The following is a 16,418-nucleotide window of genomic DNA, read 5'->3' on the forward strand; positions in this document are numbered from 1 at the left end:
TGCAGTGTGAACTAATGTGCCTTTTAATTTTCACCCCTGCTGGGTGGGGCTCCACCTGTTGTGTGTGACTTCATCCTTGTGTGCACATGTGACTCTGCCCCCTCCAGATGCGCAGAATTCCATCACGACCGGAACCAGAGGGGTTGAACACAATTGCTGCACAGTGGAGGAAGAGAGCTCCGTGAAAGGAGGCAGAGTCACGCTCACACATGTGCATACAGGTTCAGAGGGAACCTTGGTGTGGACTGAATAAAACTAGACATTTTGCTTCAAATTATGCCTGGCAAATATGCAAAGATCTGTGACTTATGGACATAATTTGGATTACCTATTAAACAGGAGTCAAAAATCTGTTAAGAGTTAGCACCAAGCTTTCTTTAAATACATTTGGATGCTAGTTAGTAGATAACCTCTGGTTGGTTGGTTTTTACTTTAAAAACCTAATCCTTTTCAGATGGTGATCTTTGTAAATAGACCAGGCTTTCTTAGAGGAGACATTCTTAAATGAGAAGGCTGACCATGCTCAAAGTAGACTGCTCCCAGGTGTCTAATATTTTTGGTAGACCTGACATTTGAAAAAAATGTCAAGGCAAGTTGGTCTGCAATGTGTATTTGTATGTACAGTGGTGCCTCGCTTAACGATGTTAATTGGTTCCCAAAAAAACATCGCTATGGGAAAACATCGCTAAGTGAAACACCATTTCCCATAGGAATGCATTGAAAACCGGTTAATCTGTTCCAATGGGAACGGATTACCGTCCTTAAGCGAAAATCGCCATAGGATACATTGCTAAGCGAAACAATGTTTCCCCCATTGGAATGCATTGAAGCCTATTCAATGCATTCCAATGGTTTTGCAATGTCCATTTTCGCTATTTTTAAAGCATCTTAAAATGTTCAAAAACTGCTTTAAATGCTTGGGATCGTTAGTGCACCTTGTAAAACCTTTGCAAAACTTAATTTGGCTTTGTTCTGACTCTTCGTTAATTTTTGGTGAATTTTCCCCCCCATTGGAATGCATTGAACTGTCGGCTTACCAGCTGTCAAACCGACAGTTCAATGCATTCCAGTGGGGGGAGAAATTCACCAGAAATTAACGAAGAGTTAGAACAAAGCCAAATTAAGTTTGCAAAGGTTTTACAAGGTGCCCTAACTATTCCAAGCATTTAAAACAGTTTTTGAACATTTTAAGACAATTTAAAAATAGCGAAAACAGAACATCGCTAAGCGAAACAGTGGACCTAAACTGTCATTGCTTAGCGAGGCAAGGTCCCAAACATCGCTATGCAAAATTTCCCCATAGGGAACATCGCTAAACGGAGTGCAAAATCGCTCCAAAAACCTCATTGCTAAGCGAATACATTGTTAAACGAGGCAATCGCTAAGCGAGGCACCACTGTATCTCTGCTCCAGGCTTGAGTAGAGTGGGTAAACATTACGACCAAAAATCCATGATATTTGGAAGAAGACAACTAAAATTTAAACATGCTTTTTTTCGGCTGGATTGAATAAAAACTAAAATTAGTTATGTAAATTTAGATTGACTATTAGAGTGAAATTATGGGACATGGTGGTGCTGCAGGTTAAACCGCAAAGCCTCTGGGCTGCAAGGTCGAAAGATCAGCAGTTCGAATCCACGTGACAGAGTGAGCTCCTGTCACTTGTCCCAGCTACTGCCAACCTAGCAGTTTGAAAGCATGTAAAAATGTGAGTAGATAAATAGGTACCACCATGGTGGGAAGGTAACAGCATTCCCTGTTTAGTCACACTGGCCACGTGACCATGGAAACTTTCTACGGACAAACTCTGGCTCTACAGCTTGGAAACGGGGATGAGCATTGCCCCCTAGAATTGGACACGACTGGACAATTTGTCAGTGGGAACCTTTACTTTTTGTTCGACTGAAAATGCCAAATTCTACAGTAGAATACAGTGGTGCCCTGCATAGTGACGTTAATCCGTTCCGGATTAATCGTCGCTATCTGGAAACATCGCAATGCGGGAGGGAAGACCCCATAGAAATGCATTAAACTTGGTTTAATGTGTTCCTATGGGGCGAAAACTCACCGTTATGCGATGATCCTCCATAGCGCCGCCATTTTAGCCGCCTCAGTAAGCGAGGGCAGCGGCGAAAATGGTTGCGGCGGCCATTTTGGAACCGCCAATCAACTGTGTGAAAATGGGGCCTTTGGGAAAGCCCCCATTTTCACACAGCCAGCCGAAGCGCTTCGGAGCAACGGCAGGGAAGCCCTCCCCTGCTGCCGCTCCAAAACGTTGGCTGCGAAAATGCCTGCCAGCGCTTCGGAGCAGCCGCAGGGGAGGGATCCGCCGCCGCCATTCGGAAGCGCCGGCCGGCCGAAGCGCTTCGGAATGGCGGCAGGGGACCCCTCCCCCGTGGCCACTCTGAAGCGCTGGCCGCGAAAATGCCGGAGACAGGGGTGAAGGGTTGGGAGGAGGGCCGCCGGGAACACCCGAGCCTTGCCCTTCTCCCGGCTCTGCCCGAGCCACCCCTCATCTCCGCCACCGCTGCCGGGCTTCGGAAGCCGCTTCCAAAGCTTGGCAGAGACAGGGGTGAGGGGTTGGGAGGAGGGCTTCCGGGAACACCCAAGCCTTGCCCTCCTCCCAGCTCTGTCCGAGCCACCCCTCATCTCCACCGCCGCCACTGGGCTTCGGAAGTCGCTTCCAAAGCCCAGCGGCGGTGGGGGAGACGGGGGTGAGGGGTTGGGAGGAGGGCCGCCGGGAACACCCGAGCCTTGCCCTCCTCCCGGCTCTGCCCAAGCCACCCCTCATCTCCACCACCGCCGCTGGGCTTCGGAAGCCGCTTCCAAAGCCCAGTGGCGGTGGGGGAGACGGGGGTGAGGGGTTGGGAGGAGGGCCGCCGGGAACACCCGAGCCTTGCCCTGCCTCCCGGCTCACCCCGAGCCACCCCTCACCCCCGTCTCCCAGCGACGGCGGCGGAGCTTCCGAAGGGGAAGCTCCCGCCGCTCAGCTGGGGCTAAATGGTGGCGGTGGCCTCCGAAGCCACCGCCGGCATTTTCAAGTGGGAAAATACCAGCGGTGGCTTCAGAAGCCACCGCCACCACCGGCATTTAGCCCCAGCTGAGCGGCGGGAGCTTCCGAAGGGGAAGCTCCCACCGCTCAGCTGGGGGAAAATGGGGCTACATCGCAATGTGATCGCAAAAGCGATTGCAAAAAAGCCATTGCTATACGGGTTCATCATTAAACGGGGCGCCCGTTAAGCGAGGCACCACTGTAATTAGCACATTCAGATAAGTAACAGTCCATTTTCTATGTTACATTCAATCAATTTAGATAGGAATTTTGCATATCAAGAACATTCCATTTGATTGTTTTAACTGTAAAATCACATTGAAGCCCTGTGTTTTTAATGGCATGAAGGATGAAATATTTTGCCCATGTTTGTGCATACTTGCACTAGGATTTTCTTGAGAAATTATAATTTGAGCTTTTTCTGTTAGGATGTAAATAGATGCATTGAGGCTTTGGATGAACTTGCTTCGCTTCAAGTAACAATGCAGCAGGCTCAGAAACATGCAGATATGATTTCAACACTTAAGAAAGTAAGTTGTACATTATATTATTTACTTGCACTGTTTGTGAACCGTACAATTTATAACATTTTATTAATAAACTGGACTGGAATTTAACAAGAAAAATTGTATATGTGTATGTAATAAATTGGATTGTTTCTTGCAAATATCAGAATGTTGAGTATATACATTAATAATTTTCCTCTGAACCCCTCTTCAGATACGAAAGTTCAAGGTCAGCCAAGTTATTATGGAAAAGTCCACTATGCTCTACAACAAGTTCAAGACTATGTTTCTTGTTGGAGAAGGAGATACTGTCCTTTCACAAGTGTTAAATAAATCTCTGGCTGAGCAGAAGCAGCATGAGGAAGCAAACAAAACCAAAGAACAGTGGAAGAAAGGACCAAGCAAGAAAGCTGAAAAAGAAAGAGAGCAAACAGGTACGCACAGAATGAAGGTCACAGTGATGGACCTAGCAGTGATTAACTATAGGTTCTTCTTCATGGTCTCTGAATGCACATGAATGTGTTAAGCTGCACCTGCACAGGACTCTTCACAATATTCTAGAGATAAAATAATGACAAGTGAAACATCTCCCAGTATCGCGCATGCTCTGCTGCAAACAGACTGCCTTGATTCGCCTAGAGCTTATTCTTCATGAAAAATCTTTGGTTTGACCTTGGATTGCTCTTTTGACTATGATCATCTAGTTTATTGACTTGGACTGTTTGGCCTTCGATTTCGCTTTATCCTGATTTGCCATCTGTGATTATTCAGCTTGACCCTTGGACTGTTTATTATTCTGGCTTTGGATTTTGATTTCTAATTCCTTGATTTTCTATCGGATTGATATCTACGGCTTTACCAGGACTGTTATCAATATCATCTCCCATGAGTGTGCCCCTTCTTGGTGTTTTTCTTGTTTCCTGCCAAATTTTATGGCCTCTTCAGGGTCATTCAAACGATGCGAGTCGTGCGCAAATAAAATCTCCTTCACTGACGGCCACAACCGCTGTCTGTTTTGTTTAGGGGAGAGACATCAGCCTAATACTTGTCAGGCTTGCAGAAAGCTGACCAAGCCTGCCTTAAAACCTCAGCTGCAAAGACTTTGATCCTATCTCTGGGAAAGCTGAAAAAGAAAGAGACACCTTTGGGCTCGACAAAAATGGAATCTGCCATTTCTACTGCTCCCCCTTCTCCTTGAACCAACTCTATTACTTCACCGACACCGGCTACTCTTTCCTCCAAAGCATCATCTAAAGTCTCTTAAGACAAAGAACATTTTGATGTCGGGATTGACATTGGTATTGAAGACACCGTTGACATTGGTAACGAAGGCACAGTCAAGTAAGGACCCAAAAAAGAAGAAAGACGTTTCGAAACATAAGAAGGGGAAGCAAACTCATAAGACGGTTCAACTGAGAGAATCTTCCCCAGTGACAATCACCTTGCTCTCGCCTATACTGAAGGAGTCATTGAGGGAACTCTGCAATCCCAATTCGATGTCTGAGGGAGAGGATCAACAGCAGGTATTGAGATCAATTCTGAGCATTTCACCTCACAACAGCCTTTCAGAGGCTGAGATCAATTCCAGCCTAGCCTCGGCCCATTCTAGCCCCATATCCATCAGATGGGCAACAGTGGCTCAGGTGTTGGAGGCAGAGATGTTACCAAGGCAGTCTCCGCGAAAACATCTCATGAAGCGTCAACATGTTTCAACAGGCCAGCAACCCTCTCAACATCAAGAAGTAATAGTGATTCTGCGTCCATCTCGGTGTCATACTGCTGCCGAGTATAATGAGCCACTGTACGTGGAAGCAGATCGACATGGATATCAGCGTCGATATCAAGGATATGACTTTGACCCCGTGTATGATGCCGAGGAGTACGTTAGACCCAAGAGGGTACGTTATATCTATGCCTCTTTGGTGTCATCTCCTTCCCCATCTCCTCAGCATCAACACTGAGCCTATGTCGAGATCTAATCTGTGGCAAAACCTGCTTCAAAGCGCCATTCTCAAGAGGAACAATGATCCATTCCTAGTGAGAAGCTATCTCGAGTACAGTCGATACCGACACAAGTAGAGCATCCCAGACCGTCCCGTTCCCAAGTACATGTACTGTCAAGAGTAATGTTGAAGTGTCGGTACCGATGCCACAAGTCGGCGTCAAGATCACGCAGATGCTCACCATCACCTCCTCTGTCTATCGACAGGGAGTCCGTAGGCTTGTCGATGTTGTCTGGTTCTGATCAAGATCAACATTCAGAAGCGTCTAAAGAATCTCCTTCTAATTTGCCTACCCCAGTCTCAGATGTGGCTGACATACACCCCTCATCCCCTTCAGACGACTTCATTTCATACTCACAACTAATACTCCAAATGGCAAAGTCACTGGAATTGGACATTGATCAACCTCCTCCCCCCATACAGGACTTCATATTTGATGACATAAATCAAGAGAAATTTCACCCTTTAAGTTTAGCATTTATTCCTTCAATGTTAGAGCTCATCAAAGAATCATGGACTCAACCACAACAATCTTTATAGGTCTCAAGAAGAGTGGAGAATCACTACAGGACGCATGGCAATAAAACATCATTCCTCAATAAACACCCAGCTCCAAACTCAATAATTGTCCTATCTAATCAGTTGAGAGCGGGTAATCAATCAGACCCCTACTAACAGAGGGGGTCGTAAGTTGGATGTACTTGGCCGTCGCCTGTATTCACTTGCGTCCTTTGTGATGAGGGTCTCCAGTTTTCAAGCAGCCATGGGCGCCTATCAAAGGCAATTATGGAATAAGATCTTGCTCATTCTTCAAGCAGCCCCAGAAGAAACCAGAGCTGCAGCCCTCAACGCGCATTTGGAGGCAACAACAACGCCTGGCATCCACGCATACTGCGGACACGGCGTCCAAGGCAATGACATCATTCATTGCCCTCTGCAGTCATGCCTGGCTACATTCAGCAGGCATCAATAATGACGCCAGAGCATGGATAGAAGAGCTTCCGTTTGATGGTGTGGGTCTGTTCAATGAGAAGACTGACAAGGTTATGGAAAACCTGCACAAGACTAGAAAAACAGTACGGTCTTATTCTGTTGAAAAGCCTAGGTACCAGCGACAGCAATGGCATAAACCATTTACATCACAACATTCATACCATCAATCATACCATCCGTATCAGCAACCTTACCATTCCTATAGGCCTCCTCAGGACAGACCAAATCAGCCTTCATCTTCTACTACTACATCCTTCAGGCTTCTAATCAGCGCCGCCAAAATTTCAGTCGCCCTGCAAGAAAGGGCAAGCCTCCTACTGATTCATCAACCCAATCCATCTTACCTTCTCCAGCTACCCCATTTTTTCAGCAAGTGGGCCAACATCACCACGGACACTTGGGTGCTCACCATCATAGGTTTTGGTTACCTACTAGAGTTCTTAGATCTTCCTCCTCTCAAGTCATCTCAAAATCACTTCTTACTCACCCGTTCTAGAGGAAGAAGTCTCTGTTCTTCAGAAGCACGCCATTCAATGTGTTTCTTCTCAAGAGGCACTGGATGGCTTCTACTCCCAATATTTCACGGACCCCAAGAAGGATGAAGGTCTATATGACCTATCTTGGATCTCAGGTGTCTCAACACTTACCTGTGTCACCGACTGTTCCGTATGGTCATCTTAGAGTCCATCATACCTCTTCCTGCTCTAGGAGATTGGTTCATTGTGATAGACTTGCAGGATGCTTACTTTCACATTACCATCCACAAGCGTCACCTCAAATACCTCAGATTTATTTTCATGGAATCAGTGTACCAATTCTGCACCTTCCCCTTCGGCCTTGCCACTGCCCCAAAGACTTTCACAAAGTGCCTAGCTCTAGTAGCAGCCTACCTTCATCTCAACAACACCATGGTTTTTCCATACATAGACGACTGGTTGATCGTCGCTGGCTCTTATGCCAAGGCACAAGAGGACACAGTTTTCATGTTGCAAATGCTGGCAGATCTAGGCCTTCAAGTCAACGTAACGAAATACCATCTCAGACCATGGACTATACTGTATTGGCGCAGAACCAGGGTCTTCCTCCTGGCCAAAAGGATCCACAAATTACATCGGGCTATTGGTCCTTTTCGGCCCGGCACCAGAGTGACAGCATACTACACTCAACATCTCCTGGGTCTGATATCTTCCACCACGTCTGCACTTCCACATGCGTGGCTGAGGACGCACTCCCTGCAGGCGTGGTGCCTCTCCCAGTTCAATCCTCTGCTGGACAACCCTGCCAAGCATCTCCAGGTCACTCCAGAGTTGTCGCAGCAACTAACATGATGGACATTTGTGCCTCATCTGCTCATTGGTCGACTGTTCAAGCCCCTTCATTTGACTGCGTAGGTTACAAACGATGGCAGTACGATAGGATGGGGCGCACACTAAGGCGTTCACAAGGTTCGTGCCAGATGGTCCAGCTCGGAAAGGCTGCTACATATCAATCTTCTGGAAATGCTAGCAGTTATCAAAATTTTTCGAGCTTTCTGCCCACTACTGACCGGTCGAGGAGTACAAGTGGTCACAGACAACATGATCGCTTTGTACTACAATAAACAAGCAAGGAGGCACTCATTCTTTGTCCCTTCTGTATCTGTCAATCCACGTATAGGAGTGGTGTTACTACCATCACATATTCCCAATTGCCATCCATGTGGTGACAAGACAATGATGTGGCCTATCACTTGAGCCATCTGACTACTCAGACACATGAGTGGGTCCTCGATGACTCGGTGTTTGCACACATCTGCAACAGATGGGGCACACCAACCATCAACATCTTCACCACACAGTCAAACACGAAATGCAAACTTTTTTGTTCCCGAATGGGCAGAGGCACAGGATCCCTAGGAGATGCCTTTATGGTGCAGTGGGATGTAGTCCTTCTCTACCTTTTTCCACTTCCATACATAATCAAAATCCAACAGTTGAGAGCAGATGCCATCCTGGTGACACCATGGTGGCCTTGACAATCATGGTTTACCGCCCTCAAGTCCATCGTGACCGATTACCTGAGATTGTCTCCCCAACCATCTCTCCTGACTCAGGACGGAGGCAATGTCTGCCACCCTGATATCAAATCTCTCCATCTCACAGTGTGGAGGATTCTCCCATCGTAAAAGAAGTACTCAAGAAGGCTAGAAAGCCATCAACCAAGTTATTGTACTCCCACAAATGGTCTACCTTCACCAAGTTTGCTGAACTCAAGAGATTTTGTTACAGTTCCTGTTTCTCTGAGGACCCTCCTTACCTTCCTCCATTATTTGTTTGATATGGGTCTGGCGCATTCCACACTTAAAGTTTACATTTGAGCCATCATCTCATATCAACCTGTTGGTTCCGATGCTTCTCATTTGTTTTCTCACCCTACTATAAAGAAATTTCTTTGAGGTCTGGGAAACATTTGTCCTCCTGTCTGACCTCAAACTCCTCAATGGTTTCTTCAGACTGTTCTGTAGTTGCTAACGCGTTCTCCGTTCGAGCCAATGGCTACTGCTTCTTTGAAATTATTGTCTTTAAAGACTTTGTTTTTGGTGGCCACCACATCTGCACGGCTGATGAGCCTTACATACAGTTTTACCCAGAGAAGGTTGTTCTCTATCCTGATGTTTCATTCCTCCCTAAAGTGATTTCAGAATTTCATGTTAATCAATCCTTGATTCTCCCAACATTGTTTCCCAACCCTTCGGCAGATGTTGAGCGCATGCTCCACTCCCTCGATGTTCGTCGGGCTTTAGCATTTTATGTATCTAAAACCAAAGGACTTCCGTAAATCTCCCAGACTATTTGTCTGCTTTCATGGACCTTGGAAAGGTCATCCAGTTTCTTCCCAATCAATCTCCAAATGGTTGGTTTCTGCCATTGCTTTAGCCTATGACCTGGTTGGTAAGACTCCACCAGATGTGATCAATGCACACTCCACATTATGGCTACTTCCGCCGCATGGCTGCGTGGCATTAAACTATCTGACATCTGTTGGTCAGCGACCTAGTCTAACCATTGACCTTTGCTACCCATTGTAGACTGGATGTCAGAGCTAAAAAAGTAGCGAGCTTTGGAAGGGCTGTATTGACTTCGGTTCTGCCGTGACGGCCCTCCTTCAGTAAGTGAGCTTGCTAGTCACATTTGTGTGCATTCACAGAGACCACGAAGAAGAAAGAGAGGTTACTTACCTGTAACCATTGTTCTTTGAGTGGTAATTTGTGAATCCACACGTCCCGCCCAACCTCCCCAGTATCCGTCACAACTTCTTTTGACATTTAATTTTTCAGAGCCATTACAGCGGCAGATATTCTGAACTGAGGTACCGGCGGGCGGAACATGCGCGATACAGGGAGACGTTTCACTTGTCATTATTTTAGCTCTAGAATATTCTGAAGAGTCCCTCACAGGCGCAGTTTAACCCATTTGTGTGGATTCACAGAGCACCACTCGAAGAACAACGCTTACAGTTAAGTAACCTCTCTTTTTCTGTTCCATCAAAATATGTGCACTATTGTTACTAGTTTTGGAACAAGAAGTTTGAAGTTGCTGTAAAGATTCTGACACGTTCCAATTCTGACAAGTGTAGTTTCTGATTCAGAAAAGATGAAACTGAATTCCTGACTAACAGTTTGCTGAGAAGCAAGGAGGGAAGTGATGATACAAAAACAGCAAATGAGCATAAGGATTATGCACACAAAATTGTCAAGATAATTGTTGGAATGCTCACTGTTTGATCTCTTCCTGTTTACCTGGATGCATGAAACATTGGGACTCTGATATATATTTTTTCTGAACTGCACACAAGCTCTTGGTGCAGAGTCTGAGGAAGATGAATTAGCATCAAAAGCTAACTCTACTTGATTTTTTTTAGTGACCCAATAAAAGATACTGTATTGTCTGCTCCTGTATTTATACTGTTTTCTCTTTAATTTTCCCTGCCGACCTCAGTGCCACTTCCATATTGTTCAACGGAAATGGGGCATCATCCAGAACTGTGTAAATACTGGCACTTCAGGCTACAGGGGAGAATGGGAAAATGTAAAAAACAGCTAGTTTGCACACATTGTTCTTTGACAAAACTAACAGGTTGGATTTAGAATCAGGGAAAAGTGAAGTTGGAAGGGGCCTATAAGGCTATCAAGTCCAATCCCCTGCTCAAAGCAGGAATACAGTCTAAAGTATATCTGCCAGGTGATTATTCAAGGTTTTTTGATGCCTCCAATGTTGGAGCATTCACCGTTTTGTCACATATCACACTGATATGTATAATTCAATTGTTCAAAAAGCCTCCAGTTTATGAATGTGGGATATTGTGCTTCTGTACCCATGATTCAAAAGGAAAGGAAGTGGCCCAATATTGGTGCACAATATCTTGCCAGCAGGAAAAAGGATGTCAAGCTTAACATAGCAAAGGGCATCCTGAATGTTGACCACATCAATGGCAGCAAGCAGTTGGTCTACAAAATACCCTCTTCTGCTCACTACCGTTCACATTTGTTGAAAAACACCCCTGACAATTATTTTGTCAACTGGTTAACTGATGAAAAACAAGTCAGATTCTGGGATTTCCCCTTGTGTGGTGCCACTTTGTAGATGGTAGTGGTGCTGGGGGACTCTTGTTCAACACCTTGACCATTAACCTCTGGAGTGTCTCAGGGTTCCATGATACTATTTCACATATATATGAAAAAACTGAAAAAGGCTGTCCATAATTTGGTGTTTTGGTACCATCAGTGCTGATGACACCCAACTCCATTTGTTTTTTAAGATCTTCCAGGAGGCCAGTCTCTAAGGCCCCACTATGTGATCATTTAGCCAGCACTGCCATTGTGCCCACCCCTCCCACCCCCATTTCACAGTAAAAACTACAAGGGATAAAGTATGTCATTTAAGTGTAATTTTTTCTTTCAGGCGTCATTTAATCTAGACTTAGCCTTTTTTAGAAATTGGAAGAGACCAGCCAGTCACTTCCTGTTTCTGACTAATTATAGTTCATGTGTTGCATTTAAATGGCAAATGATTCTCCCAAGGTTTGTAGGAGAAGTGAAAAAGTGAGAGGCTCTGATACAGCCTGCTAAACGTTTAGTGGTGGGAACCAAGTTCTTCATAGGTAGTCTTTTACAAAACCTATTCAAGGAATCAGAAATTCTGTTCCTTAAGAATACGCATAAGCAAGATACTATTCATCTTTCTTTGGCTTATCCATCTATGATCATATGACTTGAAAAATCTTTAGCTGTGCCATATGTCAAGAATTTATGAGATTCTGTTTAGTGATCTGACAGCTGTGGTAGTGGGTGTGTACTATTTCTTAAAAGTGCTCATTTGCTATCTTGTGAGTGCACTGATATTTACAACACAGGACTCTTTCTGACATGACTAGAAGGTGAATAACATTGCCTTGTAGGTGGAAAACATTTTCCCAACCTTCTGCACTAACCTCATCAAAAGTAGTGGTGATTGTTCAGTCTTCTGAATTGAGAACTCATTTATTCAAAACCAAGGAAAACGTTTCTCCTTGATTTGATGTTCATTCAAGACCGTTTGTAACACTGAATATTCAAACTAATGAAACAGAAAACACATAATGACTATAAGATTTATTTTTACAAGTAGAATTTCAGCTGTCGTAAGGGAGTAAGGTAGATTCAAGGGTGAAATTGGCAGGGGTGGTGGGAGTCTTGGTGATCAAATAGTGGGGCCTGAGAGATTGAGAGAAAGGCCTCCTTGAATATCTTATAAAGCAGATGGAGTACCAGAACCAACAAATTCTGGACAGTCTCTTAGGGTTTTATGTGTAATAGTATGAGGAATCATGGAACCGTGAGACACTCCACAGGCGAATGGTCAAGGTGCTGAACAGGAGCCCACCACCATTCACAAAGTGACACCACACGGGAAAATCCCAGAATCTGACTTGTTTTTCATCAATTAACCAGTTCCCATCCAGGCACAAAGTAATTCAGAGGGCTGTTTTTTTGACAAATGTGAATGGTAATGAGCAGAAGAGGGTATTTTGTAGACCAGCTTGCCTGCCGCCATTGGTGTGGTCATGGATACAGAAGCACAATATCCCACATTCATAAATTGGAGGGTTGTAGTCCCTGTGTGCCAAAATATTTTGAAGTGCTGTTTTGGACTTAATGAAATGGTGAAGCAAAGATGTGAGTAGGTACAACACATACAATGGAAAAACATACACCTCTCATTTAAGCTAATATTGCCATGCCCATTTTGCCAAATGCAGACTCGAAAGCTATGTCCAATTTCATATCCTTTTCTTTGGCAAGCTGAGGAAGAAAAGCTGTAATGGACCAAAATCTCTATGGATATGTGGTGTGCATGTTTTCCAACAGTTGTCCCTTTACCTTTTGAAATAAAAAAGGGAAGAGGTCGGAGTTATCAAAGAATGTCACTGGAAACCAAGGACAAAATCATCCATACCATGTGAAAGGAAGATAATGAAGAAAAAGGAAGATAATGAAGAAACACAGGGGCAAAAATAAATTCATTTGAAATGTGGTGTTTGTACAGATACAAGACAGCCAGAAAAGCAGAAAAGAGAATGCTCGGTCAAGTCAAACCTGAACTATCACTCGAGCAAAAACAAGTAACCTGAGCCTATCCTACCATGTAGGTAGGATATTTCCAATATAATGGAAATACAGAATTCACCAGAATAGACTATATTGCTTGGAAAAGTCCAATGGAACAGAAGGAAAAGAGGAAGATCTGGCATGAGATGTGTTGACTCAGTAAAGGAAGCCGTAGGTGTTAGTTTCCAATACCTGAGCAGAACTTAATGGAAAAGGCAATATTACTAGGAAGGGATGAGAACAGCAGGAGGAGAGAAAAATCTAATATGAGATGCTGTTGGTTTACAAGATCTGATCAGAGCTCTTAATGATCGAACATTTTGGAAGCCAGTAACTCATATAGTGTGAGAAAGGTGGGGTGGGTGGGTGGTTTTTTCTCCCTTCTGTCTCCCTAACCTTCCTGATCTCCCCTCATGCTTCAGCTGTCTTTGGCTCCTGTTGCTGCTGTCTCCTTACTTGCAAATAAAATTTGCTTTGAGATCATCACAGGTCACAAAGCAAAAAAAAGTGGGGATAATTTATTTAATTATTTATTTAAAATATTTTTAACCCACTTTTTCCCTTAAAAACACCCAAGGTGGCTTACAACAATTAAAAGTTGGTCTTTAAGATTAACAATGAGCATATACAGTGGGGTCTTGACTTGAGAACTTAATCTGTATTGGAAGACGGTTCTCAAGTCAAAAAGTCTGTAAGTCAAGTCTCCATTGACCTACAGTGCATTGAAAACCAATTAATCCCGTAACAGGCCGTTTTTGTTCCATTTTGGTTTTTTTCTGGTCTGTAAGTCAAATCTCAGTCTGCAAGTCAAACCTAAATTTTGCGGCCAGAGAAGTCTGTAACTCAAAAAGTCTGTAAGTCAAGCCGTCTGTAAGTCAAGGGTCCACTGTAATACTAAAAGGATCAATGAATACAATACCAAAAATCATAAACAGCTAGGAAAATGGGGTCAATCTAGTCTCCTGTGGGAGAGGTGTCCAGAATCTGGGGGAGGCAGTAGAGCGACCTGCAGTGTAGCAAATCTGAGGACACTGTTCAATACTTAGCTACTACTCCTGATATGGTAGATCAACTGAATCAGATTTTGAATGGATCAAACAAACTTTATAAAAATCCTAAATTGGAATCAATTTAAAATGGCTTTCAAGGTAAGTGAAATATTTTTTTAAATGGCTTTACCAGTTCCACCCCTCCAGTGAATTTCCATGGCTGAGCAGGGATGCAAACCCAGGCCTCTTGAGTCTGTTCTGCCCACTACATCACACGGGGCATCCAAAGAGGATATATTTCTGAGTAAAAAGCCTGTTAACTATGGTGAAACGGGAATTCTGAGAGTTTTAGGTCAAATAAGCAATTTCCCCATACCACCCCATAATGGGAGATTCTCCTTTCACCACTTTCACACTGAAGGCCATGGCAGGATTAAAAGTGACACATCTGCTGTGTGGGGAGACTGGATTCTGGTTGGCTGGGCTGCTGTACTATGCAAATATCAGAATTCTGAGAAATTATGTTAATGTATGAAGCTTTAACAGTTTTTTTTTAAATAACAACACCAAAGCCTTTTGCCTAAATGTCCCCAAATTTAGCACAGAGCAAGAGATGTTCTGCTATATCTGTGACAGATTTGTTGCTGATCCAAAGTTCAGTTCAATAGTTATAATTTTTTGTTTGGGACAGTTTCTTGTTTTTGATTTGTTTTATAGAATGTTGAATACTGCTAATGCATGATATATTGGTGCCTTGCCATGTTCATTAAAACTTGCCTAAAGTAACAAGGCTGAGACAGAACAAAATTTTTATTTATTATTCTTTTTAATGTTAAAAGGCACAAAAATAGTGAATGGTGCTTCAGATTCTCAAGATACAAGCCAGTCACAACAGAATGGAGACAGTGCAGAAGAAAAAAGAGAGAAACTTGATTCTGCTAGTAAGAAAAAGTAAGTGATATTTTCCATTTATTAAAAAATGATAATTTATTTTGTTTCAATAAGCATTAAGCAATTTATAGCTCTAATTAGAGATGGGTATTAATTAAAAAATTGCAAAATTAATCAAAAATTGCTAATTTGTCAATTTGTATTCATCCAAATGATGCCCCCAACAAATATGTATCAACAAATTTTTAGTGATTTTTGATGTGTCTTATTTGTTGGGCTATAAAATGGCCATCCAGGCACTTAGAGACCAAAATTGCAGGGATACTTCTGACTCTACAATCATGTTTGGTGAAAATTGGGTGTTGGATGTCTGAGTTGCACACTCACAAAGAGGGCTTCCTCAAGAAAAGTTCCCCCAGGCACCTAGAGATAAGGTTGCATAGAAGCTTCCACTGACTCTCCTCTACAGTCCCTCCAAGTTTGGTGAAAATTGGGTTTTCCCAAGTCAGCTGCTAAAGGGCAGTTTCCTGGGGGTGAACTAATTTGTGGGTGCATAAACATGGATGTCTGAAACCCAACCTTCAGTAAACTTGGAGGGATTGTAGAGAAGAGTCAGGGGAAGTTTCTCTGCATTTTGGTGTTTCTAGGTGCCTGGGGAGCATTCCTGAGTTTGTGGATGTATTACTTGGACATCTGAATCCCAAATTTAGTCGTGTCCATGTAAAGTGCCTCTTTGCCTCTACTGCACAACTGTGGCCCTGCTCTCCTCAGTCCTTTTTTGTCTGCCACTGTGACAGCACGTGAAGGATTGCTCTGGAGCCTCCTCCTCACCATTGTCTTTGGATAAGTTTCCTGCCTTTTTCTCCTTCTTTTCACCCAAAGTTATATAAATAGAGTTAGAAGAAGGTCCCCCTCTGGAAACTTTGCCACTCCCTTTCCCCCAATGATTTGTGACCTCTGCTTTAATGAAGAAGTGTGCCGCTTGGGGCAAAAAGATCCCACAATCTGACGGACATGACATTTGCCTATTTTGTCTGGGAGAAACCCACTTATTTCAATCCTGTAGAATTTGTAAAAGTTTCACTGCTGTTACACTTACGAATCGTCAGTCTCAGCTTAGATCTTTGGGAACAATCCTTTCAAGCTACGGATCCCCCAACTAAGGCAAACCGAAGCCCTCATATGGACCAGGCAACTTTACCAAAGAAACTCCTGGAATCTGAGCCCACTGCCTTGTCTTCTTCAAAACTGCTATCGAAGTCAACGAAGAAATCAGTTGAAAATGACAGGCAGCCTCCAATGTTGAGGAGAACAAAAAGAAGAAAAAAATGACAACCCATGTCATTGTAACTGCCTCAAA

At 43.7% G+C, this 16,418-nt stretch overlaps 1 protein-coding gene across 5 annotated transcripts in view; it reads left to right on the forward strand.

Annotated features, from left to right (window-relative positions):
* The window catches only part of PSIP1 (PC4 and SRSF1 interacting protein 1), an 83,974-nt gene that overhangs the window by 65,655 nt on the left and 1,901 nt on the right, over nt 1-16,418 (forward strand). For all 5 annotated transcript variants that reach the window (XM_020797532.3, XM_072992090.2, XM_072992088.2 and 2 more), the window contains exons 14-16: nt 3,480-3,581; nt 3,772-3,991; nt 15,007-15,118. In XM_020797532.3, the coding sequence (XP_020653191.1) occupies nt 3,480-3,581; nt 3,772-3,991; nt 15,007-15,118 (434 nt within the window). The remainder of the gene's footprint in view (nt 1-3,479; nt 3,582-3,771; nt 3,992-15,006; nt 15,119-16,418) is intronic.

This window comes from Pogona vitticeps, chromosome 2 (genome assembly GCF_051106095.1).
Source record: "Pogona vitticeps strain Pit_001003342236 chromosome 2, PviZW2.1, whole genome shotgun sequence".
In the NCBI taxonomy this organism is placed as follows: Eukaryota; Metazoa; Chordata; class Lepidosauria; order Squamata; family Agamidae; genus Pogona; species Pogona vitticeps.